The sequence below is a fragment of the Diadema antillarum genome, unplaced genomic scaffold (genome assembly GCF_040938485.1).
Source record: "Diadema antillarum isolate AM-2024a unplaced genomic scaffold, OU_Dant_1.0 scf00000097, whole genome shotgun sequence".
NCBI classification, from domain to species: Eukaryota; Metazoa; Echinodermata; class Echinoidea; order Diadematoida; family Diadematidae; genus Diadema; species Diadema antillarum.
The window spans coordinates 2,324,301-2,338,658 of NW_027270986.1; the positions used below are offsets into that span (position 1 = coordinate 2,324,301).

The 14,358-nt window shown below is 38.6% G+C and overlaps 1 protein-coding gene across 1 annotated transcript; it reads left to right on the forward strand.

Annotated features, from left to right (window-relative positions):
* The first annotated feature begins 1,305 nt into the window (after positions 1 to 1,305).
* Positions 1,306 to 10,236, forward strand: LOC139718570 (guanine nucleotide-binding protein subunit beta-5-like). Its single transcript, XM_071630036.1, has 8 exons — positions 1,306 to 1,423; positions 2,738 to 2,916; positions 3,695 to 3,771; positions 4,233 to 4,362; positions 5,103 to 5,246; positions 6,173 to 6,313; positions 7,760 to 7,856; positions 9,361 to 10,236. The coding sequence occupies exons 1-8, from the start codon at positions 1,306 to 1,308 to the stop codon at positions 9,537 to 9,539; spliced, it is 1,065 nt and encodes a 354-aa protein (XP_071486137.1). The 3' UTR covers positions 9,540 to 10,236.
* Positions 10,237 to 14,358: the final 4,122 nt, after the last annotated feature.

Below are 14,358 nucleotides of genomic sequence, written 5' to 3' on the forward strand. Positions count from 1 at the left end.
ATAGACTATAGATAGATAGATAGATAGATAGATAGATAGATAGATAGATAGATAGATAGATAGGTAGATAGATAGATAGATAGATAGATAGATAGATAGATAGATAGATAGGTAGATAGATAGAAAGATAGATAGATGTATAGATATAGATAGATAGATAGATAGATAGATAGATATAGATAGATAGATAGAGATATAAAGATAGATAGACAGACAGACAGACAGACAGATAGATAGATAAATAGATAGATAGATAGATAGATATAGATAGATAGAGATGGAGAGCAAAAGAAAGAGAGGGAAGAAGAGAGAGGGGGAGAGAGAGGGGTGGGATCTGGAGGTGACGGAAGAGCCAGCTCGGGAGTTTGGGATTTCTGCGGGTGAAATTTGATCGCACGTAATCAATCTGATAAAAGTTTAATATCACTGCTCATTAGTAATCCATGAAAATTATGTCCACGGACTTTCAGGGCTATTGCAAAGAAATAAACATTATAAGGCACTCTCTTACGAAGCTGAGATTGTCATAACATAGGGCATAACTACATCAGTGGCAGATCCAGGCGGGGCGCACCGCCCCCCTTTTTTTGTTAAAACAAAAGAAAAATAAAGAGAAAAATGGGCCCCCTTCAACTTCAACTTCAACCCCCCCCCCCCCCCTTATACGCAATTCCTGGATCCGCCCCTGTAGGCCTACATTTTTATTCCACTGCACACATTCAGGGAAACACGGCCATTGTTTTCTCGTATGGTCGGAATACTGAAGACGATTATTGGCATATAGGTTTAATACATTGTTATACATGAATCTGCTCTTTCATTTGTTTTGGGGATGATGTTGTCCCGATTAGGTCTCACTAGACAAAGAGAAAGTAAGACGAAGAAACCAGGCTAGACTGTGCAGTGAAGATGAAGAGAAATTGATGGATAAGAGAAATTGCACTTTGTCACTAGCTGGCTGTGTAGATCTGCTTCCTTCTAAATTCAGAAAACCTTTAGTCAGTGATACCGATAAGCGGGGATTTCGTGGTATCCTTGTCTACAATTAATACTCACTGTCTGCTGGCCAAACTACCCGCATAAATTTTATATTCTCACGGGTTCTTGTCGGTGGGACCCGTTCAAACCACACATCTTTTCTCCCCTCCCCCTTTTTTTTTATTTTTGTTTTTTACTTTATATTATCCAGTACGTATACTCCGCATGCGCACTTTTGTCGTCGTGCAACGTTTGCCGACACACAACTCGATCGCCACCTTCTCTTCGTATCTTTTGCTGGTGATCCGATAACAACATTCTACCAAAATGGCTGTCACAGATGGGAATGCGGTAAAAGAAGAAACGTTGACAGCGCTTACAAGGGAAGCAGAGAACTTGAAGCAGAAGCTGCTGGAAGAAAGGAGAAAGCTGAATGACGTAGAAAGTATGTATTCATTCTATTTTTCGATTTAATGCTTGCAGGACTGGCATTTTTTTTTTTTTTACCTTTGCGTTGTGCAAATTTTGCATTCCCATAGACCCATAGTAGTCAGTGGTAATGCCTGTAGCGTAGTCCGGTGTATTCACATTTGTGATGTAGATTCTTCTACGTCTCAAACGGTATCGTGTCGGTACTGATCGTGATGAACATATGAATTTAAGCTATAAAACTGGGGGACACTTCTGCGAACAGGTTAGTAGACCTATAGTACTAGAAGTAAACCTCCCGATTTTACATCATGTATGGATTTAAACAGAAGATGCTGATACAGTGACTGACAGTGATAGCTTGCTTCATTCATTACTTTTTTTCACTGTTTCAGTGTTTGTGTTGCGATCAAAACATTTATGATTTAAAAAGGGGCATAGTCCCGGTAGTGTAGAGGGCGCTGTTGATGATACTGCCGATCACTGTTAGCATTGATACGAAGATTACCGAAGTTGAGCTGTCATCAAGAGTAAAGACTAAAAGTGCGTAGGTGTTGCTAAGTAACGTTGCCTTCGTTGTCTTCTCTGTGCATCGCGCAGTCTGTAGTAATGCCAAGGTGCGTGCATATGTGCTTGTTATTATGACATCACAAAAGGAGTTTGCTAAAGCTGTCATCCCCCTCAGCCAAATCATGAAACGAACTGTGATCGGACCGCTGACTACAGTGGATCGGACTTCTTTGGACTCGGGGAAGTGGGCCAAAGCGTAAGCGCTAAAGAGTAGTCTATAGCGTAGGTCTCTATAAGAAACTTGCGCCGTGTGCCCGCGTACGCATTTGACTAAAACAACGGGACCATGCACCTTTAAAACGCATGCTCATTAATGGACTTTTAAATTTTGGAGCAATAAAACAGAGAGTCTTGCTTTATTATAAATTTACCTCTGGCTCTGCCAAGGGCAAGGAGTGTATTTTGTGTGTGTGTGTGTTTGTGTGTTTGTCTGTTGGCAAAATTATTTGAAAAGTTGCAAACGGATTTGGATAAAGCTTGCAGAAAAGATGACAATGTCATGTGTGATCCTGGTGAGTCACAGGTCACCACAGGTAAGTTTTATTTTGCAGTGTTCAACAGTCGTATTGTACAGGCATGATCATGTTATTACTACCCTTTTACATGGTATTAAATTTCCAAAGTCTTGTGATATTTAATGTAGAATCTAGTAACAAATTGACATTGTTGTAATTTAGTAAATGGGGAGGGGGGGGGATGAGCAAAACAAGAGGAGGAAGCTGGAAAGGAAACACTAAACACCGATTCTGTTTCTCCACAGTGTACACCGTGGCTCAGCGGCTGGAGCAGCTTCCGCCGCTGAACCTGAAGCCACGACGCATCCTAAAGGGTCACCAGGGCAAGGTACTTTGCCTAGACTGGGCGAGGGACCAGCGGCACATGGTGACCTCCTCACAAGACGGAAAGGTCATCGTCTGGGACGCCTTTACCACCAACAAGGTTTGCCATGCCTCCTACCACTCCCAACTAACTTTGTTCCTCACCGTTATTTGTCTCCATGGGCTTTCCACAGCACAAATGATTTCCTTCAAGACTTTCACACTTTAAAAACATTTTCAGTGTTACACAATTACAATGTAGTTACATGTCTTGACCACATCATCATAATAAACCTTCAAGTCTATTTCCAGGCATGATGTAAGCTTCTTTCAAGAAGATGGCTAGAATTATTCATATTGATTTATTTTGCCTCATTTTCTTGTATGAGTTACGAATATAATGCACAGCATCCAACATATCTAAAGGTAATAGTTGTTGTGTTTTTTTCATTCAAAGGGTCTGTACAAATGTAGCATTTACAGGTATGAATATGTCACCTGTTTCAATACTTCCAGTCTGTGTTTAGGATAATAAGAAAAACCTGGTATGACATGCTTGGTAATACTTGTTGATTTTCTACCATAAATTGTATGTATTCCTTCCAGCTTGTGCCAACTTGGAAGTAAATGACTAAGATCTTATACATCAAGCCTGTAAGCAAGTATTTGGTCTGTTGACAAGTGCATCATAAACAACTGACTGTTACTTCCAGAATCATTTAAAATACCTCTGTTTAGAAATAAACCGTACATTAATTGTCAGTTATTTACAGAACTATCAATAACCAAGCAAGGTCACTTAAAGTCATCAGAAAAAAAAAAGACATCTACAAAATTTAAGATAAAGTATTGTTTCAGTCTGTTTCCATTACAACTGTGTTGATCTCTCTGTCTGACAGGAACATGCAATAACAATGCCAACAACCTGGGTGATGGCATGTTCCTATGCTCCATCTGGGACTATGGTGGCTTGTGGGTAAGTGCAACATTTAGCCAGCGACAAGACTTCAACTCTGAAATATATTTCATTAGTTCTGTTTCTCTGCATAGTGGAGAGATTGTGAGGAGGAGTCATACCCTAGTTTTGAGTGGGGTTGACTTTGTCGTTTCATTCTGTTAACTTACGTAAGTGACAAAGGTTTGTAAAAATGCTTTTTTTATCATCATTTCAAATTTTGATTTATCGTGACAATTTGCTGGATGTCAGTTTCACTCTCGGTACATCATTTAATTAATTCTTTTAGGAAGAATTCACTGCCATGCCAACTGCAGCAAATCTGCTGATGTAGGCCAGATATTATATCCACTCTTTTTAATGTGAAAACTACTGTAAGATGTGATAGACAATTCAAGGTTTACTGCCCAACAGACAGTGTTATTCAGATTTGTGACATTGTGGTTGAAAGGCATCACTTTTGTTTGTTTGTCGCCCTCCAGTGGTCTCGACAACAAATGTTCAGTGTATCAGCTGACCCAAGAAGAGGATCTGTCCAGCAACAAGAAGAGAGCTGTGGCCATGCACACCAGCTATGTGTCCTGCTGCACATTTATGAACTCTGACCAGCAGGTGAGTAGAGGGATGGGATTCATGTGAATCTCCCAAAAGCCTAGGAGGCTATTCAAGTGTGCAAACCTCTGTCGGTGGGTAGGAGGTCAAACATCACAGGCAAAAGTGAAGTAGACCCTCAACTTAAAGCGGGGATAGATTTTGTCAGTCAGTCAAACACATGTCAATTTTTTAGGCTTTTCAGGTCATCTTGTCAACAGACTAGACTTCCATTTAGAGGAGATGTGTGTTCTTGTAGTGATTGCAATGGTGGTGCAGAGATGCCAACTGTTATTTTTCTCTGTATTTTGTACTGCTTTCTGCCAAAAATACTGCAGGTTTCATGGATATACTGTTTCTCCCGAATTTTGTTACTACACATGTCTATTGCAGGAAAGATAAAAATACCATTTTTCCACACACACACACACACACATACATACACAAAATAAGCCTTTTACAACCCTCAGATTACTGCAATGCTTTGTAAAAGTTTGGCATCCCAGGTGGTGTAGAAGGCATTATTGACCCCTTGACCCTCCCCCCCCCCCCAAACCGTCCTACTGATGTAATGAACATTTGCTACAATATTGAGTAAGTATATAGGTTAGTTCAGGATGTCACTTTCACTGTGTGTGTTGGGAGGGAGAGTGAGTTGTGGTTTGGTTCTGCTATATGGAACAGTACATAAGAGGAGTGCAGTAGGAAGGCAGTTTTATCATCTGTGCTGAGTGTATGGGGCGATGCTCTTCAAATTTCAGATTCTGACAGGAAGTGGAGACAGCACCTGTGCATTGTGGGATGTGGAGAGTGGCCAGCTCCTGCAGAGTTTCCATGGTCACAACGCTGATGCCATGGCACTGGATCTGTCACCGTCGGAAGCATGCAATACATTCGTGTCTGGAGTGAGTAGACTAATGTGCTTGTCTCACATTGTCATCTCCTAGGAAGTGGAGGAGTGCTGAATGCATTGTGTAGAATGAGATGTGAGGAACTGTAAACATCTGTATTTTTTTTGCATTAATAAATTTTTACACCGAGCGGCTAGAAGACGTATTCATGGATCCTTAAATCTGCACCGTGCAAATGCTTATTGTACTTTACTGCGCATGCACATTGATGTGCACACATTATGTCTCAATTTTGTAATAAATGATGAGTGCCACACATTTTATATACAAAGGATCCATCTGAAGGTTTGGCCTGCACAGAAAGCTACAAACTATTGTATGAGCATACTCGCTCTCAAATGAATTTTGTGACACATACGCACATAATGTGCATAGAAAATCATGAAGATATTTTTTTCTTGGGGTTTAGAATTCATGGAAGCCAAATCAGCTTGAAATCTGTGTGGTGTTGTTCATAGTTGTTATAAATTACGATGATATTCATGACAATCTTGATGATGATAGTGATGATGACAAGGAAAAGGAGGAAGACAAAGCAATGAAGTATAAATTAGACCTGACAAGTGTGCTGGAGGCTTCCTAAAAAAAGAAAGAAATAATAACTATTTCTCTATATTCCAACAAGAGAAAAACCCCCCTGATTTGCAAGTTATTGATACAGTACCTATTGAGATGCATGTTACTCACAAATAACTCCCTGATTGTTCTTTTGCATCCGCTTGATGTTTATGTACGAAAGTCGACAGCCATCAGAAAGAGTTGTTGTTGTTTTAAAGAATGAAAGAAGAGAGAGAGAGAGAAATGGGGCCCTATACAAATTTGTACATCAGAAAGAGATATTGATGATTATGTAATGAATTCTGTTACCCAACTGTCATCAACATGACTCAATTTTCATGATTGTGCTCTAAATTTTGCAGGGCTGTGACAAGCAGGCCCTGGTGTGGGACATGAGGACCGGTCAGTGTGTGCAATCCTTTGAGGGCCACGACTCGGACATCAACGCCATCCGATTCTTTCCCAGTGGAGACGGCTTTGCCACCGCGTCAGACGACGCCTCGGTGAGTTGAAATGCAAATGTAGTCAGGATTTGTGTTGTCACGTTTGTTACAGGGGAATACCGCTATAACGAGATCGGATACAACAAGAATCTGCTTATAACGAGATAAATCGTCCGGTCCCAAATAAATATGCGTGTTAGCATATGGGGATTCGGAGTTCCGGTTACTGCGAGATAATTTTCGGGCCTAAAAACAAAGAAAAACAAAGATGAATTTGTGTGGATATAACAACAATTTTTTTGGGGGGGAAACCGAACTAAACAGGCTTTGTCTACAACATGAATATATGATTTGTCAAATCTGAAACATTTGATAACAAGTGTCGAGGAAAAAAAAAAAATTGTTATTATTGCTAGAATGCTCTCGCATTTTCCAGTCGCATTTCTTGTTTTTCTGTTCATCAAAATGAAGTCATCATATTATTCGATGCATGTAACCCAATTTTGATAGAGCATGTTTATATGAGTGTACTTTCCACAAGTGTTCGGATACAAGGAGAATCCAGATGAAACGAGAAAAATCACCCGGAACCAACGATCTCGTTATAACGGGATTCCCCTGTACTTACATTGTGATTTGTTGTGTGGACAGAATGCTGTTTAAGCCATATATTTAGTGAGTCAAAATTTTCGCGAATCAGGACTTCATGACGATTTCGCGAGTGGTTGAAATTCACGATTGTGGATTACAGTACTGAACGGAGAATGTATATGTGCATGTCACATTCATTTTGGGATCAGAGTTGATATTTTCGTGTGTCTTTAAATTCGCGAACAGCACCTGACTCACAAAATTCACGAAAATAACCTCACGAAATATTTGACGTATACAGTATGTTGTTCTTAGAAAGTGTGCCCCTTGCTACTGTAAAACCAGAAATATTCATGACATGAAATTTTCGCGAATTGGAGCCAGAGGCCTTTTTTGCAGCGTGAAATTTTTGCAAATTGCCACTGGCATTCAATGCATTGTATCTAGACAAAATCTATTTCATGCATTTTACTTTCATGAATCCTGGCTCCTTGTAAAGTTCATGCAACTTTCATGCACGTGAAAATTTCTGGTCTTACGATAATTGGTGATTAGATTATGTGGAGTGAATTTAGCAGTTTGTCTTTATTTGGCATTTTATAAAAATGCTCACTGGTGATTCCACGATCAAACTCTCAAATCTCATCTATTCTCATATTTTCCCCATATGGCAAGAGAGTGGAATAAATTGCCCGAAGAGCTTACATCAGTAATACGTACAAATGCGGTTAAAACAGTTCTACAAAAGCATTTGCATTTGGACTAAGCGGCACTCCATTCACAGTCACGTTCTGAGTGATGCTCAACCTGAGCTTTTCAGAGTAGCAGATCCAGATCCAGATCCAGACCATCACCAAATTGCTTGGAGTATTTAATGCTACAACTGTCATCTTTGATGTATTTCTGCCCATCCAGTGTCGTATGTATGATCTGCGAGCAGACCGTGAGATTAGTTGTTACAGCAAGGAGAGCATCATATTTGGAGCTACGTCACTTGACTTCTCTCTTAGTGGTAAGCTAAGTCTGTTGTTGATAAAATTGCAGTGTCTTTGAGAAAATATTTTATTATGCCTCCGCCAACGAAGTGGCCGGAGGCATTATGTTTTCGGGTCGTCCGTCCGTCCGTCCGTCCGTCCGTCCGTCCGTCCGTATTAACGTCCGTCCCGTTTTGTTTTTGTCGATATCTCAAGAACCGTGTGGTGGTTTTACATCAAACTTGGTATGAGGGTATATCCTGGGGGGATAATACTTTGTTGGATTTTAGGGTCACGGGGTCAAAGGTCACAGGTTATTTTGTGAAAAAAGGTTGAAATTTCATGTTTTTCTCCATATCTCGCAAATGGTTCAAGGTATCTTCATGGAACTTAGTATATATGCATGTACCGATGGGCAGTGATTATCTAGGGAAGTTGGGGGTCATGGGTCAAAGGTCAGGGGGTCAAAGGTCAAGGTCAACTCCTCAAAATATCACTACTTTCCTTATATTTATGCAGTGCCTGAAGGATTTTTTTTTAACTTGATGTATACATGTTTTACCCAATATATATTCTGTGGGAAGTTTCTTGCCAAAAGGTCAAAGGTCAAAAGGTCAACGGTCAAGTGAAAGTGCTAAGTTGCACTTTTTCCTCCAAATCTCGAAAGTAACTCAAGGTATCATCATGAAACTTACATATTTATGCATGTTCTACCTAACAGTGATTCTCTTTGGAACTGTGAGGTCAAAGGTCAAAGGCCAGGTTTAGATAATACTATTTTACCATTTGATACTGAAATTATACTTTTTCTCAATACCTTGAAAATAACTCAATGCATAAACTTATAAAAGGGTCAAAAGTCAAGTAAAAATCATCAGTTCCCCAAATACCTGCACTCTGACGTTTTAATCATTCATCCAATTGAACGTAGTTCTAGGAAAGTGAACATCCAGCACATATGTGGCAAACCTGTCATTTTAATATTTTGCCAATTGTGTGAAACTGTCATCACACATTGTCAAGACATTGTACTATAGACCTATTAGGAGAACCATGCATTATGGCGGAGGCATACCAGTCGCCGTAGCGACATTTCTAGTTTCATCTGTTGTAGTTTTACTTACTTCGGCTCATCCTCCGATGTGAGTGTGTCTGATGTAATGTGAGCTCAAACCCATTAACTGAAAGAGTATTCTATGAAGCATATACAATTAACAATAACTCCCTTAGCTAAAGTACCAACATGAATGCCATTGTACATTTAATTTCTTCTTCTGAATAAATTTACACTTTGATTTTGACATAATTTGACTTTCTCCAACTAATTTGAAAAAAGAAAAGATGCATAACACATAGTAAGTATGTGTTGATGATATAATTTTTTGACAGTTAGGTGAAAAGAAAAAAACCAATGATTTTGTCTGGTATGATTAATGAAAGCAAAAGAGTGACATTTTCCCATCCCTCTCAAAGTCATAGTAAAAAGATGTGATTTTTGCTCTACTTTCAATGCTCTTCTATGCTTTTTCGGTGTTCCGCTAGGCCGTCTTCTCTTCGTGGGCTACAACGACTACTCCGTCAACATATGGGACACCCTCAAGGGCCACCGTCTCACCATGCTCTACGGGCACGAGAACCGGGTGAGCTGCCTCCGCGTCTCACCCGACGGCACTGCCATGTGCACTGGCAGCTGGGACTACACCCTCAGAATCTGGGCCTAGACCCTCCGTCCAGCTCCTGGGGGAGCTGCCGCTGGTAGGGAGAAAGGAAGGCCCAAGCTCTTGGATATCTTGTACCCCCTTTTCATACTTGCAAAATAGGAGCGATTTGCAAGGGTTGCGTCTTTAAGATAGTGCTCTTTAGGCACACATGTGCACGGCCATGCTTATGAAATGGACCTTCCCCACCCCTTTGTGAGTCTGAATGGGGCCGCAGCCACTTTGATAGAATAGGAGGGTAGTGCTCAGTGACTATCAAATACGATGTAAGATTATATGGGTATGCAGCTGTACATGAGGGATCATGCAGTCAAGGTAATCAAAGTACAATTTTGAGCTTGAAAAATATGGCAGAATTAATCGAGCTTTCCGGATTTAGCAAGATTTTATGAAATAAATGGTTAGAATGTGATAGATTTTTAAAAAAGCGCCATTAAGGAAATGTTGAAGTGTTGATTTATTTGTCAAAACACTGTAGCAACCTGCAAAAGAGAACTATGGTAATGTGTTAAAGGCATATCAAGGTGAGTCCCTACCCCAATCACTATATTAATACTTAATGTATGATGCAAGTGCACAGAAATATACAAATTTCATAAAAACACACATGTATGTTGCTTTTATTTAATTAAACCCCATATGTGAATGCCAATACAAATATATGCAAACTGTATGTGATTATACATAAAAGAGTTGGTGTCACACAAACACAAAATTTACTCTGCATTGATTTTGCCTCCTAATACTAGTGACTGTGAAAAGATTAAACATTAGTACAAAACAAACAAAATAAATTATTGACATATGGACTATTTGAAGACCTATTTGTACTTCATAAGCCCATAAATGCTGTTACTGAGCTCAAAATACTTTGTGTGCTGTGACATTTTAAAGATTTTGTAGATAAGAATTCCAGCGTACAAAGCCTTTTTTCCTTTAAATTTCTATTTGACAACTGAGCTTTGACTTTGTTCCGTGTGCTGTAGGTCATTTTGTGTATCTCTTTTTAGCAAAACAAAAAGATATACACTTGTGTAGTATTTATCGTCAAGCTGTCAGTCAAAAGATGTGGCAGTGGTTTTGTAGACTGTCTCGCACAAATTTGTCATGTTAGTTTGCTACGTCAGATCTGCTCTGGTAGCTAGCCTACACTACAGGCTTATCTGTTGAAATGATAGGTGATGTGATATTCAAATTGCTCTAGTCAGATCTTTTGGTCATTTTTGTATGATTTTCATGTTGCCTGATAGTGAAACTCTAGGATCGGTAGGAGTTGGATTCAGATTTAAAAGCTAGGTTTGGGACTACTATTGAAGGGGTGTATTATTTTGGTGGGGGCTAACTTTTAGAATTGAATTAATTGATGTTTTACATATTAGATGTTTTGGGGGCATGGTGCAGAGACTAAACAGGGTTAGACAGCATTTGCAAGAAACCAATTTAGTGTGCATGTTTGACAAACCTATGAGTGCAGTATGAATCAGTCAGTGCTTTTAAGTGCAGTATACAGGAGAATCTCATATAACAATGACCTCAAAACTACAACAATTACCTTGTTATATCAGGTTGCTCACTATAACAGGGTACAGACACACAGAAATATGAAGAGTCTCGACCTGTAAAATCACTTTATTGTAAGAATGTATTATGTGATATTTGACCTCTTTATATAACAAGGTTCCACTGTACTAGTGTTGGAAGCTGTATCCCACATACCTTCTTGCTTTGATTTGAGTTGCCAAGAATGATTCACGGAGTAGGTATCCCGATGGATAATGCAGTTCTACCCTTTGAGCGGAGACTAGCTGTCCTTACCTTGTGCTTCAAATTTGAGCAGTTTACACCTTAAGCATGTATTATTTTATGAGTGAATGTATATTGTATTTCAGTGTATGGTATGTAACTAGTACTATTCTCTTTTTGTATGTAACTAGTACTATTCTCTTTTATAGAAAGCATTCCAGTACATTGATGCGTATAGAAGTCACCTGTTATGGTGACCTGATTGCAGACGTACACAACTGTTTTGCGAGATGTTTAAACTTGTAAATATGTATGTGGCAGCAACAGAAGGCAGACCAATGCTCTTTTTAAGCATTACCAGTAGGAACATGAAAGCAGAACAGTAATATTTGTCTTTATAACAATTTTTTTTTTTTTAATGTGATGCAGGGCCTAAAATGGTAAATAGTGTTTGTTTTTTCTTTTGCCCATTAAATTAAATGAGTTGCTTGAGAAGATGCTTTGATTTCATATCTGATAAACAGTTGCTCAAAGAAATTGCCAGTAGATGGCCTTCTGTTGCATTGTCATGTTTTCGTAGTTTGATTTAATCCCCCCCCCCCCCACACACTTTTTTTTAAAGATGATTAGGTTTGGAATGACATCGTACCTGCTCAGTTTATGCTGTTGATTTAATTTGTTTACTTATTCATTTATTTACTCAACTATTTATTTATCCGTGAATTAATTGTAATAATGCATTTACTTATGAATGTGTTGATGCATTTGTTTGTTTATTTATTTTATCTATTTATTTTATTTATTCATTTATTCATTAATTTCAAAATTTGCATTAGTTAAGATAGACACAGTCTAATCTCTAAATGCCTGAGCGACGGCCCGTTAACGATTGCCCCGTCACTGTACAGGCATGCTAACCTGGAAACATTAAACTGCACATTACTTGAATATGAGACCATTTTGAAGCAAATAATTTTCACACAACAATAGATATATAATGTACTCTTAAATGAATCCCAAGGATTGGAACAATCATCCCCCAGCATTCCCACTGATCAGTTACCAGCCGTCCCCTTTAAGAATAAACAGTCTCGCACTTTCATATCTCACATTCAAAGTTATGTCATAAAAGGAAATGCCCTTTTATAGAAATTACCAGAAAAAGGAAATACATGCTAATAAGCACCTTGGTTATGAGATGATGAGTGTGACTAATACCAGAATTCAGCTCTATGTTTGAGTCAGCTATGAATGTATGTTAACAGTTTTTTAGACAGTACCTATATTAGTTACTGTTGCACTGCATACAGTAATGTAAGACAGATGTTAATCAGTTATTTGTGCAATTGGAAATGGCAATCATTTAAATTGTAGATTAGTGCAATGATTTTAACTCAGTAATTGCATATTATGAGAAACCTTTGTATATTTCAACAATGTGTGTATATCAACTATTTATTTAATTCTACAGATATGCTCGAGATATCAATTCTCTTGAAATCACTGAGTTATGCAAATGACTACAAGCTAGAACAGTTTAAAAAGGAAATGTGTTTGTTCAGATGGAGAGGTATAGCTAATAAGTAGTCTCTACAGAAAATGAAAGATAGTGTAAGGGATTTCAGTACAATATAGTGTTGTATGTTTCATTGATTTACAAAAACTAGAATGATCTTGGTCTTGCATTGCTTAAACAGTACATGATGTATAATTGCTGCAACATTTGCATGAAGAGTTCTCTAACATGTATTGTACAAAGTTTGCCCTCTTTACCAAATACAACAGCAGGTAAATTTTTACATGAAAAAGAAAGTGAAAATTATGGGAAATTCTTCTTTGGGATAAAATGATTTACTATTGATATTGCTGGGGAAATATTGCATCATGTTTGGAGAACAGCACGAGTTTGCAAATTGTAAGTGAGTGCAATAGTTTGTAGAGGATTGTAGGGGAAGACAAAAAGATTATGATTTATTGATGTATCAGAAAGTTTGTTTTGTGCCCCCCCCCCCCCCCAATATGCTGATTACTGTACCAGATGATTGTTTGTTATTTAAACCAGCCTGTCCTGCCACAATTGGAGCCAATGTGCTTGCTTCTTTGGACTTCATTACCAGCCACACTGCCATGCCTTATCTTTATCGTATCTTGTGATGTTTCATTTCGATGTTAACTCCTAATGCTATTAGTGTGCTACTAGTGTACCCTCAGAACAAAACTTGAACCCGCCAGGGTTTTTTTTCTTTTCATAACATGGTTAGCATGTATTGCAAGTTTCAATGACCAAACCTGGGGGGTGTTTCATAAAGGTGTTCGTAAAGTTACGAACGACTTAAGAACGACTGGTTGTCAGTTCTTGTGTTGAATTATTGAAATTCTGAAAAGTATAGCACATCAGAACTGATTACCAGTCGTTCTTAAGTCGTTCGTAACTTTACAAACAGCTTTATGAAACAGGGCCCTGTTTGGGTGCAGCCATTGGACAACAAAGTTGCTGCTATCATTCAAACTGTCACCGTGGTAACTACCACTATCATTACTTGCAATAGGTGCTAAATGCCATTTTGAAATACATGTATCCTCCCCCCCCCCCCCCCTGTCTGAGTGTTTGACAAATAGCTCTTTTTCTTAGGAAGTGTGTTTGATGCTGTCACTAATATCCTTGTTAGTGATGCGAGAGTGCCCATAACTGTACTATTTTGTTGTTGTTGTTGTTATTTTTAGTGGGATCTTGCTTTAGAATCCTTATGAAGTCTAGCATAAATTGTTTGAGTAAATACCAAACAAGTGGTGTGATATTATGGTGGTAGACTTTAATAGAAAACTGGAATGCTATATGCTTGCATTGATGAGGATATCTAACTGATGACAGTAATTGTAGCATATTATTTTTATGTTCGTAATTCCTGTGAAATATTATTATTCTTGGGAGTGTTAAAGGAACAAAAGTCGAGACACTTTGGATATGATTTGTGATTTGCGATGAGCTGACATTGTACATGGGGTTCTTACTTTTGGACCAGTATCAGGTATTTTGGATGCTGCGCTTCAGATGAGGAGTTGTGATCATGTAGATTCT